The sequence below is a fragment of the Pan paniscus genome, chromosome 9 (genome assembly GCF_029289425.2).
Source record: "Pan paniscus chromosome 9, NHGRI_mPanPan1-v2.0_pri, whole genome shotgun sequence".
NCBI lineage: Eukaryota > Metazoa > Chordata > Mammalia > Primates > Hominidae > Pan > Pan paniscus.
The window spans coordinates 104103003-104120907 of NC_073258.2; the positions used below are offsets into that span (position 1 = coordinate 104103003).

At 32.8% G+C, this 17905-nt stretch overlaps 1 protein-coding gene across 2 annotated transcripts in view; it reads left to right on the top strand.

Annotated features, from left to right (window-relative positions):
• DYNC2H1 (dynein cytoplasmic 2 heavy chain 1) overlaps window positions 1-17905 on the top strand; it is a 374041-nt gene that overhangs the window by 198448 nt on the left and 157688 nt on the right. For both annotated transcript variants that reach the window (XM_003828371.5, XM_003828370.6), the window contains 5 exons: window positions 473-583; window positions 4609-4764; window positions 9279-9354; window positions 13759-13967; window positions 16627-16731. In XM_003828371.5, the coding sequence (XP_003828419.1) occupies window positions 473-583; window positions 4609-4764; window positions 9279-9354; window positions 13759-13967; window positions 16627-16731 (657 nt within the window). The remainder of the gene's footprint in view (window positions 1-472; window positions 584-4608; window positions 4765-9278; window positions 9355-13758; window positions 13968-16626; window positions 16732-17905) is intronic.

The following is a 17905-nucleotide window of genomic DNA, read 5'->3' on the forward strand; positions in this document are numbered from 1 at the left end:
TAAGGGAATTAATATCATTATATAACTCTGTAGAAGCATGAATTAAAGCAGTGAGAATCTAAAGACCTTAAGAAGGCTGGTAGTTTAGGCATAGCAATTATAGCTAACACTTACTTTGAACCTACTATGTATTAGGCACTGTTTTAGTGTCTTACACAATTCTATGTGATAGGTACTATTTTTATCCTTGTTTAGAGATGGAATAAGTCAAAGAGACCAAGGTCACATAGCAGATTAGTGGCAAAGTATGAATTTCAAGCCAGTCAACATGACTTTAGATGGTGATTCTTATTCATTACACTGAGCTAGTAATAGAAAAGAAAAAAATTTAAAGGAAATATAACCAGAGCATTAAGAAATATATCAGAATGTCACAAAAGTTTTAATTAAAAATAGTTACTAATAATGTAATGTAAAAGAGAAATTTTCGTATGTATTTAAGTAAATTTTTATCATTGGTTTTGTAAACAAGGAATTGAATACTCTTCAACCTAAAGATACCTTTCGTCTTTGGCTCACTGCAGAAGTTCATCCCAACTTTACTCCTATTTTACTACAGTCAAGTCTGAAGATAACATATGAGGTAAGAAGATTTAAAACTTGGATCACCAGTTGTATGAAAGCAGTAATCTATACATGACTTCTAAAACTTTGTAAACAACTATTATACAGAACACACAACTTCTTTTTACATTTAGATGAGGTATACATAGGTAATAGCATAAGATGATATAAAATACATTTAAATCTTTTCCAATTTTATTTCATACTTATGTTTTTTGTTTTTATTGTGGTAAGAAACACATAACATGACATTTACTATCGTAACCATTTTTAAGTGTATAGTGCAATATGCACCTTGTTGTGCAGTAGATCTGTAGAACTTTTTTTATCTTGCAAAATTGAAACTCTATGACCATTGAAGAGCAACTCTTCATTTTGCCCTATCCTCTGGCAACCACCATTTTACTTTCTAAGAGTTTGACTGCTTTAGCTACCTCATTTAGTAAAATCATGGATTATCTTTTTGTTATTTCACTTAACATAATGTCCTCAAGGTTCATCCATGTTTTAGCATATGGCAGGATTTCCTTTCTTAAGATAGAATAATATTTCATTGTATATATATACCACATTTTCTTTATCCATTAATCCATCAGTGGACATTTAGGTCTTTGACTTCTTGGCTGTTGTGAATAATACAGTGAACACTGGTGAGCACATATCTCTTCAAGATTCTGCTTTCAGTTATTTTGGATATGTAGCCAGAAGTGGGATTGCTGCATCATATGGTGATTCTATTTTTAAGTTTTTGATGGAACTTCATACTGTTTTTCATAGTGGCTACATCATTTTACATTCCCACTAGCACTGAACAATTTGTCCACATCCTCACCAACACTTTTCTCCGAGTGTGTGTGTTTAATAGTGGTCGTCTGAGTGGGTGTGAGGTGATGTCTGTTTGTGGTTTTGATTTGCATTTCCCTGGTAATGAGTAATGTTGAGCATCTTTCATATGTTTGGACATTTATATATCTTATTCGGAGAAATGTCTTTTCAAATTCTTTGCCCATTTTTAAAATTATTTAATTTTTTGCTGTTGAGTTGTATTAATAGTTCATTATATATTCTGGATACTAATTGCTTAGTATCTTATCAGATGTATGGTTTGCAAATATTCTCTCCCATTCTATAGATTGCTTTTCACTCTGTTGATTGTTCCCAACCTGCCTGCCTGCCTGCCTTCTATCCTTATGTCCATCCATCCTTGTATCTCTCTAATATGTAATGCTAGGTAGATCCAACCCAAACCTTATATAGCTAAAATTGTGTTTGTAATGATATTTTGTGATTTGTCAAAGTCATAAATGAAATAGCAAACTATTAAAACTTTCATTTTATTAGTGTTTGTAACTGCATGCTATTTTTTTTTTTTTTTTTGAGATAGGGTCTCGCTCTGTTACCCAGGCTGGAGTGCAGTGATGCTATCACAGCTCACTGCAGTCTCGACCTGCTGGGCTCAAGCAATCCTCCCACCTCAGCTTTCTGAGTAGGTGGAACTACAGCTGCTTCACCACACCCAGCTAATTTTTTTATTTCTTTTCTTTTTTTTTTCTTTTTTTGAGAGACGAGGCCTAACTATGTTGCCGAGGCTGGTCCTGAACTCCTTAGGCTCAAGCAATTCTCTTGTCTTGGCTTCCCAAAATGCTGGGATTACAGGCATGAGCCACCATGCCTGGTCCTACCTGTTATTTTAGATCAGTACTGCTCTTTTTCATCTGAAGGTGTTAGTTTCATTTAAGGAAAAAAAGAAGGATAAGCATTAATCCAGAAATGCAAAGATGATTTAATATTAGAAATATTTTAATTGAATGATTATAAGGTCTAGTAAGAAAGAACTTTCCCAGAATCTTCTCCAGCTACAATCCCACTATACAATTCTACTAATCTATATTCTAGGACTGGATTGCATGAGCCATGAGGGTAGGGGGTATTTTTTTTTTGCTTGCATTTTTGAACTTAGCATGTAATTCAAGGCCAAGTAAGAGGAATTCAGTAAATATTTCGATAAGGGGGTATTATTATACCAGGTAAACTGTTCCTTGAATGTTTTAATGTGTAACCTTTTCTGGGATCTTGTTAAGAGGTAATTTGATTATATTTTTATGGGAATTTTCAATTTGATTTCAATTATTAGTGAATTTTTTTATTTCTTGAATCTCTATAGGAAATTTTAACTATCTTAGCTTAGACTATCTGTGTAGTTCATTGAGATGTTCAAAATGATTATATGTATGTGCATATATATAATATGGGCATATATTATTTTTTAAAATTGTTAAATTCACTTCATTATTTTTTTCTTTTTCGATTAGTTGTCAGAGTTGTTTAAAAAATTGTTTTTCCAAGTAACTGTTGCTATACTTACGAATTTGCTTTTTCTTATTCTTTTCATTTCACCCAATTTTCTTCTTTTTTCTGTTTTTCTTTCTAATGCTGTCTTTAGATTTTTTCTCGTTTTCTTCTTCCTGATTTCTTGAGTTGAATGGTTGTTTTGTATTTGCTTGTATTCATACTGAAATTGTTCTAAGTCTGAATTTGCAGCTTAATATGTCTTTGGCTTTATTTCATAATTTTGGCATATTAGTGTTTTTGTTTCATTTATTTTTCAGTCTGTACTTATATGTGATTTTCTATGTAACTGTACAGGATTTATTAATTTGTATGATCTTTAGTGTAGTGCCTTTTTAAAAACTCTAAGTGGTTGGTTTCCTATTAATGTCATGTTTTATTGCGTAGTGTGCAGAAATTTGGCCTTATCTATGGTAGTTTTTGTAAATGTTTCATAAACATAAAAGCTTTCATTTAAAAAGTGTAAATTTGATAGGTACTTAATACTTCAGCAGTGTATTTTCTTTTTTTTTTTTTTTGGGACGGAGTCTTGCTCTGTGCCCAGGCTGGAGAACAATGGTGTAATCCTTGTAATCTTGGCTCACTGCAACCTCTGCCTCCTGGGTTCAGGCAATTATCCTGCCTCATCCTGCTGAGCAGCTGCGATTACAAGTGTGCACCACCACACCTGGCTAATTTTTTATTTATTTTTTGTATTTTTAGTAGAGGCGGGTTTCACCATGTTGGCCAGGCTGGTCTCGAACTCCTGACCTCAAGTGATCCACCCGCCTCAGCTTCCCTAAGTGCTGGGATTACAAGCGTGAGCCACCATACCCAGCCACTTTTTAAAGAAGAAAGTCGTTTTACTTAAGAAATAACAATGAAAAGGATTTCAAAGGGGATGACTAATTTTTGTAGTAGGCATTCTTAAAGTATTGCCCTGAATTTATTATTTTTATGTTAGAAACCATTTTGGAAGAAATATTTTATTTTTAAAACAAGCTAATTAGAATAACTTGGACAGAAAAACCCACATTGTATATTTTTTAATATTAGAATTCTTTTCGAGGGGGTTGTTTTGCTATTTTTCCATGAACTTGAAAAGTTATCATTTTGATAATTTAAAAAATAATGACAGATATGATACATATGGATGAACATTTTTAAAGATTTTATACTAGTCTGATATATAATTTCACTTCCTGGATTTTTGTGTCTATGAACCTAGCAATGTTAGGTAATACTTTAAATCTGGACTAATGCACAAGGAACATTAGTTGACATTCTATGTAAATGGTATGTTGAATTCCTCATGGAAATTCAAATAGCAACTAGTAAGGGAAAGCTGGTGTAATAAACTCAAATACCTGTCCCATAACAATCAATATCACATTAGTATTATAAGTAGTGATTTAGTGTCAGTGGGAAAAAAAAAAAACCTCTCAATCATCCTATAAAACTTATTTGGTTATTTTGAATATTATTGTATAGATTTTTAAATTTGAATAATTATTCTGTATTTATATTTGAGATGAACTGTTAGATATAAGCAATTTAAAACTAGTTTTATGTACATTTTGAAGTAACATAATAATTTAACTCAAACCTGGTAAGCAGTGAAAAATTTTCTTTAAATTATGTTCTTAAATATGTTAAAATCTAATATATTTTACTTGTAGGATTTTAGCAATAGGATGTCTGTTGATTTTTTTCTAGTCACCTCCAGGTTTAAAGAAGAATTTAATGCGTACTTATGAGTCTTGGACTCCTGAGCAAATTAGCAAAAAAGATAATATACATCGAGCTCATGCTCTCTTCAGTCTTGCATGGTTTCATGCTGCATGTCAAGAAAGAAGAAACTTTATTCCTCAGGTAAGTAAGAACATGTCTTGAGTACATTCTAAGCTTTATATTTTTGTATGTTAAAATATTTTTGTGGCCAGGCATGGTGGCTCATGCCTGTAATCCCAGTACTGTGGGAGGCCAAGGTGGGCGGATCACCTGAGGTCCGGAGTTTGAGACCAGCCTGACCAACATGGGGAAACCCCATCTCTACTAAAAATACAAAATTAGCTGGGCATGGTGGCGCATGCCTATAAGTCCAGCTACTCTGGAGGCTGAGGCAGGAGAATCGCTTGAACCCAGGAGGCGGAGGTTGTGGTGAGCTGAGATTGTGCCATTGCACTCCAGCCTGGGCAACAAGAGCAAAACTCCATCTCAAAAAAAAAAAAAAAAAGTGGTGGCACACACCTGTAGTTCCAGCTACTTGGGAGGCTGAGGTAGAAGAATTGCTTGAACCCAGGAGGCAGAGGTTGCAGTGAGCTGAGATCACGCCATTGCATTCCAGCCTGGGCGACAGAGAGAGACTCTGCCTCAAAAAAAAAAAAAAAAAAAAAAAAAAAAAATTGTAGTATAAATAGCTAGGTTTACATATTTACGTATTTACATAATAATTTGGCTCATGACTTAAATTTATATCCTTAATTTGATCTTTTCTGCTAATCTTCTAGACTGTATATAGCTAACTACTTCACATCTCATTGTATTAAAGTATTAAGAACAATTTGTGACCCATTATAAGCCCTCAATGAGTGTTAGGTATCATTTTTATAGTTTATATTGCCTAGATGTCTCAAACTTCAAAACTTGTATTCCCCATACCAGTCAGTTCTTCCCAATAAAAGCCATTGGTATCTGTCTACTTCCTCAGTCTATAAACTCAGGAGCTGTTCTTGATATGTTGTGTTTCTTAGCTTCCCTATCCAATCCATCATCAAGTATTGTTAATTCTACTTCCAAAATATAATTTAAATATGTGTAGTTCACCATCTTAAGCCTCACCACCTCTCACCTGTACTACTTTCTGAATTTGTCTTCCAACTGTTCTTCCTACTTTTTGCATTTAGCAACCAGAATTATCTTTCTAATATATGAGTTTGGTTATTACTTTGCTTAAAATTTATCAAGTGGCTTTTTATTGTACTTAGGGAAAAGATATGCCTTACCATAGTCCAGAAGAAAAGACCCACCTATCTCTTCAGCCTCCTCTCAGGCCCTTTGTGTCACTTGCATTCCATACTTCAGTCATGCTGGGCTTTTTTAAGGTCTTGAATCTATCTACTCTTTCTCACCAAAGGCTCTCTATCTGTTATCGTCATCACAATCAATAAACTGCATTTTTTCCATTGCCATGGCAGTCATATCTGGTACTAATGGTCAATTCTTCTTGCCAAATGCTTCTCTCAGCTGTAAATTGCATCACTCTTCCATCTTTAAATTTTTCCCATCCTCTTTTTTCAACTTGGTCCACTTCTGTTGAGGAAAATCTCTCCTCAAACTTCCCCCCTCATGCTGCTCCCCTTTTAACCTCTCTGTTTCAGTGCCATGTCAAAACAAGAGCATAGGTTCTGGAGCTAGACAGACTTGCATTTGAGTCCTGACTCGAGAGTTTCCTTGCAGTGATAACTTGGGTAAACTGTTTTAACCCCCAAAAGCGTCAGTTTCCTCAACTGTAGAACGAGAGTAACAATCATATTTACCTTTATTGTGGGCATCAAATGAAATAGTGTATGTTTAATGCTTAACACAGTGTCTGATTTGTAGCCTGCCAATAAACATTTGTCAAACAGATGAAATAGTAAACAATAATAGCATTGTGTTGTTTCTTATAATATGTATACCACACTTATGGGGAGGACTCATTGATCATAGTTAACTTGCTCAAAGAATCACACCTAAAAAGTAGAGTTCCAAAATGGGTAGGTACATCTTCCTGTAAATCTTTTTTTTCCTGACTTCTCTGACCTCTGTCCTTAGCCTAATATATCAATTAATCCTGAATGATAGATGAACAATACTGATGGTGATTTACATTTATTGAGAAAAGTTACATTAAAAATTTAGATTTTATTGTTTATTAAGTTATATAGGCACATGGTATAAATAAAAAAGGTATAAAATGGTTTGTAATGAAAAGTTAGGTTCCTCCCTACTTACTTCCCTGCCACCCACTTTCTATTCTGAGAGGGTCCACTATTAACCATTTCTTGTTTGTGCTTCAAAGAGAATGTATAAATATACAAACATATTTTATTTATATATGCATTTATGTTCTTTATAACTCAAACAGTAGGTAGCATATTACAAGCACAGCTCTGTACCTTGCTTTTTAAAACAATATATTTGACATTGTTAAGTATCAGTGTCTATTTAATGCCTAATTTAAACATATTATTTGTATTACATAATATTGCTATAATTTTTTAGCAGTTTTGGATTGTTGGATGGGCATATATATTCTTTTCAACTTTTGCAAATATAAAAAAATGTTGCAATGGAGATCCCTATGCATGCTTCATTTAACACCTATTTATAGCTGTCAATTTTTAAATGTGGAATATTTGGGTCAAAGAATATATGTATTTTTAGAAATCTGTAAATATTACCAAATTGTTATCCATAGGGGATACAGCAATTCACTTTCCCACAAAAAGAAGTTGGAGAATGTCACTTTTTTTCATACCATACTTTTGTTCTCATAAAAATCATAACACTGGAGGTAAATGTAGACAAAATATATATACCTATGACATGGTCACTAACAATAGAATTGTTAGAGACAATTTTTATTAGAGACCATGTCATAGGTATATATATTAAGCAATATTGACAGCAACAGTTTTATAATTTGGGGGTTTTAAAAATACTGATCTTCAAGGTATTAAACATTTTTTAAAAATAAACTTTTTCACATACGGTCTAACAGAATGATATAAGAAATTTTATTAAGACTTTTGAATTGTTAGAAAGTTTAGATAAATATTAGAGGAATTTTGTTAATTGTTGATGGGTACATATCCTTTAGAGATCTTTAATTCTTAAATCTGCTAACAGCAAACTTTAAATCTTTTGTTTTCATAATATCCATAATATTCTTTTTTTTTTTTAAAGTATCCAAATGCTATTGACCCCAAATTTACACATACAGCTCAGATCAACTTTCTAGGCTGTATGTTTGCATATCTAACAGTTGACATATCCAGTTGGATGTCTCAAACATGTCTGAAAATTCACGTATTCTGGATCAAGCACTAGAATTTAAGCTTCCCAAGTGCACAGATATTTGTCTCTTGTTCATTGCTGTGTTTTAATTGACCAAAACATGGCCTGGTATATAGCAGTCCAAAACTTACGTTTTTGTTTAATGTGTTTGTTTAAATGCTTTGTTAAGCTTTTGTTTGGTGATCTCATGATATTCCTTCCCAAACCTTGTATTCTTTCAGTGTTTCACTTATTAAGAATGACATCATGCATCATCAATTTGAATGAGCAATAAGCTTAGAAGTCATTCTTAACAGCCCTCTTTTTCGTGTCTTCATACTCCGTTACAATCCAATACAACAATTCTGTTAGTTTTATTTTCCTAACGAGTTCTTAAATCTGTCTATTTTTATCTTTGTATGTCACCCCTCTCCCCATTAGGGTGACTTTCCCTCTCCTCTAGATTAGGTCAGATCTCTTTCATATGTGTGAAACATACTAAATGTTTCTCTCCGTCAAAGTTATTATCATTTTACAGTTGCATATGTATTTGAGTGATTGTCTCCAGCCCACTCTTTCCCACATTTTACTGAAAGCTACATGAGGGCAGGGATAATTTTTTTGTTCATTCTTATATTCCCAGAGCCTGACATATAATACATATTTTTAAAATATTTTTTGAGTGTTCAATGAATGAATGAAATTTGTATCAGTATTCCTAAATAATATCCAAGTCTAAATATATTTTAATTTGAACTTATTTTATTACTTAGAACTAGTCAATAGAAGCCATATAGAAATTATTTTATGTTTCAATTTATTGTCTACACAATATAGAGCTCTATGAATATTCATTTTATACAAACATTGTAGCTATTAGTTATAGGTATATAATTTTATTTAGTTCTGATATGCATGCTTTATGGGTTCAATATGAATGAATATACCGCTATAAGCTTTTGGGCCTTTTTTTGTGCAGTATTTTTTTTTGTATGTTTGTGGAGAAAATCCACAATTCTGGAGGATAAAATTTTAGGAAATATCCCAATGTATATATAGCAATTAGAATAAAAAATTTAGTATACCAGTTTGTTCTCTAGGACTATGTTGCCATATAAATAACTAAAATTAGTATGGTATTATAAAGTACTTTTCATGCTATGGCCAGTAAATTTTTTTTTAAGTTTACTGTTATTTTAGATTTATTATGTGTTGGTTTTATTAAAAATTCTCAGGAGTTATATATTTTTAAGTCTATATTGATCATTTCATTTAAAGATAGTGATACATACATAAATATCTGACTACTGCTTAGTTGTTTACTTAAAAAAATTGTTTTTTGACAGGGTTGGACAAAGTTTTATGAATTTTCTTTATCAGATCTTCGGGCTGGGTACAACATTATTGACAGACTTTTTGATGGTAAGTTCTAACAAAAATTTTAATCTCATATTAATAAAATATTTTATCTGAGGTCTTATTAACTATGTTTTCTTCAGAAGTGGCTTAACTTCGTATCACAAAATTTGCTTTTGCTTTTTATTTTATTTTTTATTTGACTTCTAAACCTGTGTTATCTCAGAGTTCTTATATAGATCTGTTTTTACATGGATTATTCTTTGTGGAAGCAGAAGGCTAGAAAGACCTTGTTGTCACTTTGTGGCTTTCAAAAGTTTCAGGCACTAACTGAATTTTTCAGATGTCTTTCAAGGGAACTGTTAAAATTCAGGAGTATAGCAGACTAAGATTAGTACCAAGGATCTGTGGAGTCATAATTGAATTACTAAGTAGGATTCAGGAAACAAGGTACAAATAATAGATTGAAACAGCAGCAAATAAAGCCATGTAATCTGATCCCCTAAGGCCATCTAGCTATCAGCCTCCTTGAAAACAGGAACAGTCTAATCTCTAAAGTTTATTGTGCAGGGCGAAGGGAGGGGGACACTAGAGTTTAGACCAATGATGGATTAGAGAATAGAGTATGTTGATAGTAATCTCAAACTTAAAAATATCACAAACAAATCTCTCAATTTCTGTCTCCTCCCCACCGCCAACCCTGCAACCCTGCCAAATACTTTTTCCTGATTCTGCCTCCGTTTCAGTAGATGGCCCACCATTCCTGTATTAATAGTTGTTCAAGGCTAAAGCTTGTGAGTCACCCTGGATTCTTTTTTTTTTCTCATCCTCAGACATCCAGTGCTTTGGCAATTTCTATCCTTTGCAAATCACATGATGATTCTATTCGCTTATTTTCCAATGTGTTGGCAGTCCAAGCAATAATTTCTTAACCTGGTCTTCTTCCACTTTAGCACCCTTGCAAACATTCTTCATACCATAAACAACTTTAGTTTTTAGAAATGCAAACCAAAACATATAATTTTCCTGTTTAAAACCTATATCCACATTTGGCATCTTTGTGTTCCTCAAACAAGCCAGACTTGTTCTTACTTGAAGGTTTTAATAGGTGTTCTTCCTTCGGTCTGAAATGCTTTCCTCTCAAACCTTCATATGGCCTTCTTCTTCCTATTGTTCACTTCTCAGCTTAGATGTATCCTCTTGAGAAGAGAATTGCTTCTGGAGATTGATTTCTTACTGCTGAATCTGAAGTAATCTAATCATTCTCTATCCCTTTGTCTTGTCATATTGTCTTAATACATTAGTACTACCTCGATATCTTGTTTATTCATTTATTTTCTTATTTTGTTTCTCTTCCCACTAGAGCATTATCTATTTTAAAGTAAGATCTTTGTCTCGTTAACTGTGTATATCCTTGAGGTTTATAACAGTGCCTAGCCCATCATAGTTACTCAATTATTATTTCAGTTAATAGCATCAGAAATTTTTTCTATAACTTGTCTTTGGCAAAAGGATAAGGATGGACAGCTAGGATGTGGCCAAGTCCCATTTTAATTTATATATTTTTAAAGTTTAAAAAAACCTATTTAATGAAGTGTATCGACAAAAAGTACTTACAAGATTATGGCTCACTGAAATTTCCACAAACTGAATTCCCCCACGTAGCCAGCACCTTAATCAAGAAACAGAACATTATAAGTACCACTGAATCTACTCATGTAATGTTGCCTTTCAGCCTCTACCATCCCCCAACTTTATCTTTCCCTGTTCCTGAGGTAGACACCAGACACCTAACTATATAGATTGCTTTTGCCTGTTTTTGTAAAACTGGAAACATACAGCATATATGCTCTAGTGTTTGGGTTCCTGTAGTTAACATTATATTTGAGCGATTCAGCTATGTGTTTGCATTTAGTTGTAGTCCATTTATTCTCAATGCTATACAGTATACCTTTGTGTAATTATATGTATTTCTGTTGATGGACATGTTGGTAGTTTTGAGTTTGGGATGATTATGGGTAATGCTGCTATACCTTTAGGTGAATATATAGATATATTTCTGTTGAGTATATATGTAGGAGTAGAATTGCTAGGCCACAGGTTATGCATTTGTTCACCATTACTAGTTAATGCCAAATAGTATTCCAAGAGAATTTTCTGTTTGTTTAAAAGATTTTTTTAAAATTCTACATCAGAAAAGTACACATAAATGTACAATTCAATAAATTTTCCATAAATTGAACCTATGTAACTTGCCCAAAATAAAAAATAAAATAAGAACAGCATTATCAGTGTTTTAGAAGTGGCTTCCTCCTACTCCTTTCTACGTATGACCCAACATTCCCCACCTCATACATGGGTAACTACTTTCCTGCACCATGTGAACTGTTGTTTTTAATATTTGACACAGATTTTTTTTTGGAGGATATAAACTAATACTTTTTTCAGCTTGCCTAAAAACTTGGTAATTTTCCAAAATGCTTTTGAATATTTATTTGACTTTTACAATACCACTATGAGGCTATTAGTGTTAGTGCCTTTTCACAAAAGAGAAAAGCGAAACAGAATTTGAATGATTTATCATTGTGTTTCATGTTTGTGATAGAATTAATTAATAGCATTGTAAGACATAGATATATAAATAGATATCTTACACCATTATGTTTTGAATAAAAGGCAGATGCTCTAAAATGATATTGAATCTGAGTAAAAATCTGTTAAATCTTGATTACAGAATTTTCTGACATGAAGGAACTTCCACATGTATAGAATTAAATGCCAAAAAAGAGAAAAAGGTCTAACTCTTGGGAACAATTGGTATTGAGACTAATAGCCATGCGACCTAGAGCAAGTTTCCTAATCTTTAAGCCTGAGTTTCCTGATCTTTAAATTAGGAATAATAGTAGACACTATCTCAGTTTTTTTGAATATCCAGAAGTTTAAATTACAAAAGCCACATGAAGCATTTAACATTTAGTACATTTAATATATGGAGTTAAGCTATCAGTAATTGTTGGCTGTTATTATTGCTATTGTTATAATTTAAGTTCTATTCATTTTATTTTATCCTGAACAACATAAAATTTGTTTTGAGAAAAATAGGTAGAAAAAAATGAGATTTTCTTATAAAAATTCGATAAAATATTTCACATAATGGCTGCTGTTTCTGTTTTATAAGTTGAAAGATACACTAATATGTCTGTATTCCTTAATGACTTATCAATGACTGGCTAACTTATCAGTGACTGTCTAAATGATAAAGATATTATTTAGTGAGTATCAGGACAACTAGAAATTTGAGTCCTGGTGAAGTCCTTTGTTTAGTCACTGTTGACAATAAGATGTAGGCAGATAACAACTTTATTCTTCCACTATATAGGTCCCCTTATCCTGCAGGAGGCAACCTAAATCCCTTATGTTCCAAGGCATGTAGATAATCAATTTTTGTCATATCTCTAAATTTTATAGTAATGAAATGGAACTATGCTAGTAATGCTAACAATAAAGTTTATTAGCTAGTTTAAATGTAGTTATGTGTCTCCTGTATTTACTGTAGATCTGAGATTTAATTCTTATATTTTAACATTACCACAAAATTGTGATGACAAGGATATTTCTGTTGCAAAATGAAATAATATACAAGAAGTTCCTCCTGACCAACATGGTGAAATCCTGTCTCTACTAAAAATACAAAAATTAGCGGCGTGGTGGCATGCGCCTGTAATCCCAGCTACTCAGGAGGCTGAGGCAGGAGAATCGCTTGAACCTGGGAGGTGGAGGAAGCAGTGAGCTGAGATCGCGTCATTGCACTCCAGCCTGGGCGACAGAGTGAGACACCGTCTCAAAAAAACAAAAAACAAAAACAAAAAGTTCCATTGTGGCTTTTTAATATTACATTTCTCTTCTATTAAAATAGAAAGTGGATAGTTGACTATATAAAATCATGACGTTTAGAAGAGTGTAATGTGTGAAGGTGTTTTGTAGAGTTTCCCTGTTAATCAGATTATTTTATAAACTGACAGTTTCATCAAATGTGTAAAATTATGTTTTGGATAGGTTCTCTTAAGCAATTTCCAATTTAAGTAGCCAGGATTGTGTGGCAGATAATTCAGATAATCTGACTGGATTCAGAGTACCTCATTTCTATTTCAGATCTTCGAGATTGTATAACTTTCTCATTTTGGTGCCTCAGCCTCCCTATCCCTTAGGAAGGTTTCTCCATATGTATAATTGTATAATATTAATACTTCTATCTTTGCTATAAGGATTAAGTGAATTTATACATGTACAATATTTGGAAAATTTTACTTGATTAAAAAATCTCAAATATTTACTACTATTAATAGTCATTTGAATAAATGATTTAGTTGTATTAAATACATTTTGCTACATGTTATAAATATAACTCAAGGCAGGAATTTAGTTAATATTTTAGAAATGAAATTAATGAGTGTTTTTTAAAAATTATAGGTGCCAAAGATGTACAATGGGAATTTGTACATGGTTTACTTGAAAATGCTATTTATGGAGGACGTATAGACAACTATTTTGACCTTAGAGTTCTTCAGTCATACCTGAAGCAGTTTTTTAATTCTTCAGTTATTGATGTATTCAACCAAAGGAACAAGAAAAGCATTTTTCCATATTCCGTATCTCTACCACAATCCTGCAGCATTTTGGTAGGTAAAATGAATGATTTTCAATCTACTTCCAGGTAGATACGTGAATCATTTCTAACATTGTTAAATACACGTTACTTCTTTTCAAATGCACAAGTAATTATTCACAGTTTGGATTATTTGTTATGACAATATATGGCTTGATTCTTTCAACTTTAGTAAGGCATCCTAAAAACTTTTGAGTACTTACTGAAAGTTGGGTGGTTGATCATAATAATAGGCTGGTATGTAGACAGATCTTGAAGGGAATGGCCAAAGAAAATTCAAATAAGGTAGGACTGCTGTGAAAAGCTGAAGTGGGAGAATATGCACTTCATAGTAGGCATGAGTATACTGTCATATATTGAAAAATATGAAAGAAGACAAATATTATTTAATAAATATGTGTCTTCAGTTTCTGGCTTGTACACTTAAAGCTTGTCTAAATATGTAAAAGGAATTTACTTTGTTTTTCACAGCAACATTTTGTGTATTTATTTCAGCCAGCTGTAGCTTTTTGCCTTGAGCCATCACGTGAAAGCCTCCTAGAATGTACTCATCTTTTCCAGAAAATAGTAATAAGTATGGCCGAAAGATTTCAATTCTGATTTATTTTGCCATAAACCTATCTGTGTATAAGTGTGCAAATAATTCTTTATTAGAGTACTATAATTATACATTTCTTCATGAATTACAAAGGCATATATCTATTCAATTATGTAGTTCTCTCAGTTTTGTGCTGTTTCCTTTCATCCAAATTTTTTTCAAGAAAAATCCTTCATTTGGCACATAATTGTCAAAAAATAAAAGTTTAAAAATCACTATTAAATATATTACTTTTACTGACTATCTTACTTATTACCTTAAGTATCCTGTTTTGTTTCTAGTATCTTTAATTTACTCATTCATTCAATAATATGCATTGAACATCTGCTCAGTGATAGTTCTGTTCTAGGTATTGTGGATATAGTAATGCACCTGTGGAGTTTACCTTCTAGCAGAACCTTAGAGTGAAGGAATAAATAGAGAATATCGCATAATTATTATACATTTAACTCAGATAGTGTACCCCAACAAGTTTTCCAACTCTATTTTTAGAAGCTTACATTGAAAAATACAATTCATACAGAAATGTATACATCATAAGTGCACGATTCCATGAATTTTCATACATAGACCACATGAGTGTAGCTAGTTCTGGGGTCAAGAAACAGAGTATTATTAGCTTCCCAGAATTTCTCCTTATGTTCCCTTCTAGTTACTACCTCTCCCAAAAAGGGTACATTATACTTAACTCTAACAGCCTAGTTTTCTTGTTTTTGTGCTGTTTATATAAATTATATCACATGTATATTTTTATGTACAAGTAAGGGTAAATCAGTCTGAATATGTAACTGCCAGTTACTAGTCAGCATATCACTGTATAGTTCTAGATAGACAGAAGACTCTAGCCAGTCTAGACAAGATTTCATAGCTATTTTGAAATAAGCAAAGTGTATAACTCTACAAAGAGTAAATATTTTTAAATTTATAGGATGACTTATGACAATCACTGTTTAGCTTTCTAATTGAGTTAGATGAAAGACACTGAATGTTTCCCACGATAATACTTGCACACATATATGCAAACATACACTCATATACATGTACATATACATTTATACGTATATATTGTGATTGAATACCTTGAGGAAGTTTACAAATGCTAAGCTAAAGGATTGGAAGAATTTCAAAGAACAGCATGACTTTCCAAAATGTGACATATTTACAGGCCCCGGACTTCCTGGAGTCCAACTGTCTCCTTGGAAATACTTCAGGGTCAGCTGCCAAGGATAAGAACGGATGAGGGGAAGTCAGAGGCCAAGTCTCCCATGCCTACTTCAGCAAACACGGTTTAGATGCACGTGCAGTACTTGCCTTAAAATAACTTCTCTTCATGAAAACAAAACAGTTTCCATGTTTAGGCCAAACTGAATAAGTGTTTTTGCCTGCACTTAGTTTTTGATTTAAAGTCATGAGTGAGTAACTGTTGAAATGAATGCTCAACAAGCCAAGCTTATTCAATGTGTAGGGTAATTCTTAGGATGAAATGATAGGATTATCAATGCATTTTATTACACCTCATCAGCAAACTGAAGACTAACTGGAATTGCTCTATTATAAAGCAATTTACAAAGCAGTGCTTGCATACTAGTGTGTGTCTACACGTTTACAAGGTTTCTCTAAGTTAAAAAGAAACAAAAGTAGATTGCCTGAATATGTAAATATATATATATATATATATAACTGCTTAATTTAACATGAGCAGAACTGCACTCTGCAGATTGGTCTTTGGTAAGTTATAGGAAAAAAATTACAGAGCTATCCTAAAAACATCTAACATGGTAGCTTACATATAGTAGGCATAATCACTCAAATATGTTGTAAATAATTCGGAGTCCCTTTGTATGTGGGAGTTATGATAAGAAAATATAATATCAAATAATTGAAGTGTGAAGAAGTATTAATGACAGAATACTTCCCACAGATAACTGAGTTAATATCATACAAAGTGAGATTTATCTAGAAAATAAAAATACAAATAATAATTTAACATTTCAAAGTATTCTTTCTTATTTCAATGATTGTAAGTTCAATCTTTATTTTTTAAAAAAACTGTTTTTCACTTCTTTATATTTAGGACTATCGTGCTGTCATTGAGAAAATTCCAGAGGACGACAAACCTAGTTTCTTTGGTCTGCCTGCCAATATCGCTCGCTCATCTCAGCGCATGATCAGTTCTCAGGTAACCTAAAAAAAAGATCTACCTTCAAAAAAAGTTGCTAGTGAGCCTGAAGGAGACAAAATTAAACTTGATTTAGTACTGTAGACCCCACAAGCTTTATTTAAACATTTTATTTTCACAACACATTCCAGTTTTACTTTAAATATATTTTTTAAAATATTTGATTTTCTGATTTTTTTTCTTTTTAAACTTTTATTTTAGATTCAGGGGAAATGTGCAGATTTGTTACATAGGTAAATTGTGTGTCGTGAGGGTTTGGTGTACAGATTATTTTATCACGTAGGTAATAAGTATAGTGCCCAACAGGTAATTTTTCGATCCTCCCTCTCCTCTCACCCTCCACCCTCAAGTAGGCCCTGGTGTCTGTTGTTCCCTTCTTTGTATCCATGTATACTCAGTGTTTAGATCTCACCTATAAGTGAGAACATGTGGTATTTGGTTATCTGTTCCTATGTTAGTTTGCTTATGAAAATGATCTCCAGCTCCATCCATCCTTGCTGTGAAGGACATGGTCTTGCACCAGCTCCTTCACTTCCTTGCTGCAAAGGACATGGTCTTGTTCTTTTCTTATGTTGCATATTCCATGTTGTCTATGTATCACATTTTCTTTATTCAGTCTACCATTGATGGCCATTTAGGTTGACTCCATATCTTTGCTATTGTGGGTAGTGCTGCAGTGAACATTCATGTGCATATGTCTTTATGGTAGAACCATTTATATTCCTTTGAGTATATACCCAATAGTGGGATTGCTGGGTCAAATGGTGGTTCTGTTTTAAGTTCTTTGAGAAATCGCCAAACTATTTTCCACAATGGTTGATCTAATTTGCATTCCCACCAGTGGTGTATAAGCATTCCCTTTTCTCTGCAACCTTGCCAGCACCTGTTATTTTTTGACTTTTTAATAATAGCCAGTCTGATGGGCATGAGATGGTATCTCATTGTGGTTTTGATTTGCATTTTTCTAATGATCACAATGTCAAATATTTTTTCATATGTTTATTGGCCTTATGTATGTCTGCTTTTGAGAAGCATCTCTTCATGTTTTTTGCCCACTTTTTAATGGGCTTGTTTGTTTTTTGCTTGTTAATTTCTTTAAGTTCCTTATAGATTCTGGACATTGGACCTTTGTTGAGTACTTAGTTTGCAAACGTTTTCTCCTATTCTGTAGGTT